At 38.2% G+C, this 6,000-nt stretch overlaps 2 protein-coding genes across 2 annotated transcripts in view; both read left to right on the forward strand.

The window, feature by feature from the left end:
* Positions 1 to 6,000, forward strand: part of LOC141444268 (uncharacterized) — a 119,012-nt gene that overhangs the window by 75,200 nt on the left and 37,812 nt on the right. Inside the window, exons 8-9 of the mRNA XM_074109759.1 lie at positions 841 to 961; positions 1,906 to 2,135. Of these exons, the coding sequence (XP_073965860.1) occupies positions 841 to 961; positions 1,906 to 2,135 (351 nt within the window). The remainder of the gene's footprint in view (positions 1 to 840; positions 962 to 1,905; positions 2,136 to 6,000) is intronic.
* LOC141444035 (uncharacterized) overlaps positions 3,251 to 6,000 on the forward strand; it is a 3,451-nt gene continuing 701 nt past the window's right edge. The window contains exons 1-3 of the mRNA XM_074109477.1: positions 3,251 to 3,442; positions 5,455 to 5,795; positions 5,985 to 5,994. Coding sequence (XP_073965578.1) covers positions 3,317 to 3,442; positions 5,455 to 5,795; positions 5,985 to 5,994 — 477 coding nt within the window. The 5' untranslated portion in view covers positions 3,251 to 3,316. The remainder of the gene's footprint in view (positions 3,443 to 5,454; positions 5,796 to 5,984; positions 5,995 to 6,000) is intronic.

The following is a 6,000-nucleotide window of genomic DNA, read 5'->3' on the forward strand; positions in this document are numbered from 1 at the left end:
AAAGTTAAATAAAATAATAAACATTGATTACAAAGCGTTCACTATTGCCAATCCTCCGCTATCTGTCTGTCTGTCCCATCCTAATTTTGTGTGAGATGTCTTTTTCAATCCGTAATAATTAGACACTTCAAATTTTTAGTGTGGTTATGGAAATGTGTAAATAAAATTCAAAAATATTCAATTTCATATATTTCGCCAACAACAAAAAACAAGAGAACGAGCTATGGCTAAATAAATAAATATCTCTCTCTCTCTCTCTCTCTCTCTCTCTCTCTCTCTTTCTCATTCTCTGTCTCACTCACCTGGGAGAGACTATAACTTAAAAAAAATATTACAAGTTTTTCAAACAAACTACGTTTGTACCAAGTTTCATTTCGATACGTTGCAAGGCGCATTTTCCTCACCATTCTCGCACAAAAAAGGGCCTACTTTATATCAACATGATGGTGATGCTTATGAATGATGGTGATGATGATGATAATAATGGTGGTGATAGTGATTTTTTACATAAAACCGACCGTGATTGACCCCTATATCACCTGATGTTAAATGCAGATGTGGCTGAAGGTGTATCCCACTGGTTTAAGTAACAGCCAAGCTCAAGTTCAAGCTGTCAGATTGTATTTATCCGGAAATACAGACGACGGGAGCGAATACCATTTACAAGTTCGATGATGATAATGATGATGATGATGATGATGGTGAAGATGGTAGTGATGATGATGATGGTGGTGGTAGTGATAATGGTGGTGATTATGATGCGTTTGTAGCAACATAACACATCAACTGAAGTGATTGCTCTGATACGCGCATCTCAGCTTTGATTAATGTCTGTCTTAGGATTACCAATAACGCCGACGGAGAAAAGACCTCACAACAAGATCATAACCAACGGGTCTTTACCGAGGAGCGTGGTGTTGAACAACCCTAACTTTGTACAGACCAGCGAGGGATATTACAAGTAAGTACATACAGGGTCCCACGGTGGTATAGTATCAACTCGTCTAAAAAGTAGCTGGTCTGAGTAGCCAACTGGTCTAAGAAACAACTGGTCTGAGTAGCCAGTGGTCTAAGAAGCAACTAGTCTGAGTAGCAAGTGGTTTAAGAAGCAACTGGTCAGAGCACCAAGTGGTCTAAAAAGCAACTGGTCTGAGTAGCTAGTGGTCTAAAAAGCAACTGGTCTGAGTAGCAAATGATCAAGGAAGTAACGGATCCTGACGAGTTTTTTGTCGAAAACTTGAACAAAACATAGGTTAGGTTAGGTTTGAGTTACATCAAGGCGCGAAGCGAAGCACCTCAGCCACGTAAAATAGGAGCACCCCGTCGATTTTGAGTCAGAGAATTTTAGATCACTTGCTACTTAGACCAGTTGCTACCCAGTTACTTCTTAGACCACTTGTTACTTAGACCAGCTGCTTTTTAGACCAGTTGCTACGTAGGCCAGCTGCTTTTTTAAACGAAATGAAACTAACCAACCATTGCTTAACTTGGAGGAAAAGTATCTTAGGGCCTCCGCTACCTCACACGGGTGAACGGCTCGCGGGCGCAGCGTGCTTGTTTCATGTCATCTAATAGAGCAGCCGTGGTGGCTTAGTGGTTTGACCCATGGCCGCTCAAGCAGAGGATCATGGGTTCAAATCCGGGCTCGAAACTCTTGAGTATTAAAAAAAACATGTACGAAATTACATTTAGAATTTACCACGAGCTTTACGATGAAGGAAAACATGAGATAAATGTGCAGCAATTCAATGGTGTGTGTAGTTCCCACTCCGCACTGAGCCCGCGTGGGAACTACGGCCCAAACCCTTTCAGTCTGAAAGCGTGTGCCAAGCAGTGGGACGTATATAGGCTGGGATGATGATGAGCATGATGATGATGATGATGATGATTACATTTTGCTTCCAGATTCGAAACTAGTCACAACAACACACCAATGAGTAAATCCCTCCCGATACAAAGGAACCTGTCCAGCTATGAGAACATGGACGCATCGTTACCAGAACCCCTCACTCCTGAGGTGAAGATCCAGAGCTTTGGGCGGATGGACGAGATCGGTATACCAGTGTTTGAAGATGAACTGTCCAGCCCCGTGTTGATTCGGAAGCTGCATGACCCTAAAACGGGGTCGCCCATAGGTATGTATGGTGTAAAGTTTGTGAGTATGTGTGTGTATGTTTGTTACTCCTTAGCGCTAAAACGACTAGACGAATTTAGATGAACATTGGTATGTTGCTGGACGTCTGAAATAACATACATAAATTCTATGAAATCTACTACTTATGTTATTTTTGAGAATTCCCATTTAAATTTAGTAAAATTCCCGAATTTCAATTCAGCTGCCGGAACAAATAATTTACGAGTGCTAAGGCCGAATCTAACTTTGGAATTTTTATTTCCCGATTTTTATATTTTAGAACCATCTCTCGTCTTAGGTGATCAATATAGTCTGCGGGAGTATGTATTCGTGTCGTATAAAAACATAGCGCGTAAAGATTTAGCTGAGCGACAAGTGTTTAGTGAAATAATTTGTAAAATTACAGTTCCGATAACGCATTTAAAATCTAGTTTTTGTAAATGATCAAAAATCATGAAATCAGAACAACACCTAATGCTAGCATTGACTCAAATTTTCTAGAAAGGCATTTAATGATTATTCGAATTGAGGAAATCTTGTGGAGGAATAAAAAAACCTTTTTTTTATTTCTAGGAAGCCCGTACGAAAATGTATACTACAACCGAGGTAATCTCAAGCCAAAATCACCTAACTCCCAAAGTCCTAGAACTAGAATAAAGACCACGTTTGCTCACAAGAACCTGCCATCGCCCCAATACTTCGTTTTCCCGACGCCACCACCGGTCGATAATTCAAAAAAACCTGATTTTAATATTCCAAACAATGCAAATAATAATGTAACTGAAAATAATAGTTCGGATAGTAAAGGTAATGAGAAATTTGCTGGCATTGAGAAGCAATTAAGTCTCGAAGAAGACATACCCATGATAGATGATTCTAATCTAACAAATGATATAGAACAAAGACATTCTAAAATAGTAACAGACAAAGAAGAAACTGTACAACGTCAACATTCAAATGCTTCGGACAACGAAGTATTTGAAACGGAACAAAAGACGTTAACAAAAAATCAAAGTTTTGATGACGTTAAAAAAGAACTCATGGCTGATATACCGGAGTTAGAAGAATTCGAGAAAGACCTAGAACAGTCGAAGAGAGAGAAAATGATAAGGCAGATACAAGATGACATGAAAGAAGATAGATTTTGAAGCGGATTCGATTGACAGCACTCTGGATATTAATATGGATGAGATGAAAGCGAAATATGACAGGTTGAAGGAGGAAAGAAAGAAATTGGTTGCGGAAATACATGAGCTCAAATGCAAGATGACGGAGATAAGGTCGCAGGAAGACGATATTTTGCGAGAGGTAAGTTTGCTGATTCCTAAGTAAAGTAAGGCAAGAATTAGCACGCCTTAAGTCTTTGAGGCGTCCATAAATTGCATGAGGCGTATAGGGGGTGTCGAGCCGAATCTCACCAAATCTCACACAATCTGACTTGGTTTCGCAAAATATCCCATATTTTTTTCCCGCAAGAAACAGTACAAAATTGCGAGATAATTAGTTTAAATTTACTAAAAGTATTTTCTCCGCTAAAGTTATGACCGAATTCTACATTCAATCATATATGTATTTACTAACCAATGACATGAAAAGTTAGTACTTATTTTGTAAAATTGTACCGGAGGTGGAAAGGGGGGAGAGTCGAGTTAAATCTGACGTCATCTCGGGTAAGGGGAGTAGTAAAATGGAGAAAATCACCTCACTTTATGGACGTCCTATCCATTTACCTTAGGGTGACTCGCTCGTTTGTCTAATTTGTGTAAAAAGACAGTAAATTCGTACGTGGATGCTCAATGTTCCCACCGGATTATGTTATGATATAATCTAAAAAATTCAGCCGCAGTAAAAGAGACGTGAAATTATGCGCGGGGTTTTCATAAAATCGTCATATAATTTAATTGTCGATGTAATTTATAATACGGTATTTGGACGATTTTTTATTTATTTTATAAATCAAAACTTCACAATGCCTGTTATCGAATAGAAAAACAATGTTTAAGCTACCTTTACAAACAACAAAGTTATAAAGGGATTAAATTCAAGATTAGACACAGAGAGACTTACTTGCATGTGACGTCAAACGCAAGTAGCGCCATACTTGCTGCATAGAGAAAACCGTTTGAGAAAGAGACAGATATATAGATTCTTCAAAAATCACGTTAAATCCAATTTTCAACCGATTTAAGTTTTCTCTTCGCTAAACACTGTCTGTTTATCTATATTTTCATAATAATACATAGGACATTACAAATTGAGGAGTTGTCAAATACCGTATTGTCGGGCATTCCCATGAGATTTTAGGAAAATCCCGTAATTTCAATTCAACCGCTGGTTCTGCAGGGCTACTATGAAAATCAAACTCGAAGTTCGTGTCGTGTGGTCCCTCTGACACTTATACTATTTAATACGAGAGCGAGAGGGACGGTACGACACGAACTTCGAGTTTCGTAGTAGCCCTGCTGATCATTTACGTGTGCGAAGCCCCGGTCAAACATTACTAATTTATAAATCAATTCACACGAACGAGACACGAACTTCTTAATTGTTTGATGGATATCATTAAAATTTCCAATATTATCATTAACTGCATACTTAGATTTTACCTATTATGTTAAATAAGTCGTTAAGTGGTTTGTATACAATTAGAATTTCCTAGCACATTATGTCAGTTATATTGCCGTCTTCGAAACTATTTTTTAATTATTTTCATGACTGACTCGGCAGTACGCTTTTGTGCATTTTTATGTACTTGGAGTATATTTATCTAAAAATAAAGTGCATATAAAATAAGTGTAAACTCGGAGTGTTTTGTGTTTCCGTTCTCTCATTCTAATATCGTAGGTATGTATGTGTTTGTGTGTGTTTTTGGCTTTGTTTTTCAAAAATAGATTGTAAACGTATGTTTTATTTAAGAAAAAAATGAGCTTTTTGACGAGACACTAGTGCGATTAAATCAATTTGAATAAAATCTGCTCCACTGTGATCCACTCTCCCCTACTTGAACTTCGGCTTTACCACGGATATATCTATCGTGACGCCACTGATCCATAGAACAAGCTTTGCTTAGTTTAAAAATATACGTAGGTCAATTGGTGTCAAGTGTCCCATGTTTTTTTTAATGATATTTATTTGAATAGGTACTAGATTTTATTTGTTTTATATTTTTCTAATGGGATAGAAAGAACGGAATGGAAAGGACCTGAGTAAATAAATACTAATTAAGCATTACAGGACTTTTCATCAGCCCAATTATCTCATCAAACATTACAAGCAAAAAAATATTGGGAAAAGATAACTTGAATAATTTTTTGTTTTAGCTCGAAATGGAGAAAGCTTTAATAAAAGGTGAATACGACTCCGAGATCGCAATACTGAACATAGAACAGAGGAAGAAGGCAGAGCTAGTGGAACAAGCGAAGAAGATCGAAGAAGAGATCAAGCAGTTGAAGGAGAAACAGGAAGCGAGACAAAATGACATGCGGGATAGAGTCGACATCGCCACCATGAAAGTTGAAAGGTTAGTTCCGTTTACTTCTCCAAGATACAAGTTTTTTACAGTGATCATGTACAGACAGCCGTTGGGGGAGAAAGGTCTTGGTGACCGTGAACCGGAAGATGACGAGTTAACAGGTCGCCCACTTGGTGGACAGACGACTTCGTGAGTGGTGCCTGCAACCGGTGGCGAGTTGTCCTTAATTGTGGCGTTTTAAGGCATGTGGGGTTTTTTTGTAGCATTGTTTGGACGTTTTCTGACTGATGATGATGAAGATGATCATGTACAGAACTAGGTATATTGTTTATATTTAGTCTGTCAGGCTGTTTTATTCCGCTTTTGTTTTACTGTTAGACTGGGTTGGGTTGGG

This window comes from Choristoneura fumiferana, chromosome 29 (genome assembly GCF_025370935.1).
Source record: "Choristoneura fumiferana chromosome 29, NRCan_CFum_1, whole genome shotgun sequence".
Classification (NCBI taxonomy): Eukaryota; Metazoa; Arthropoda; class Insecta; order Lepidoptera; family Tortricidae; genus Choristoneura; species Choristoneura fumiferana.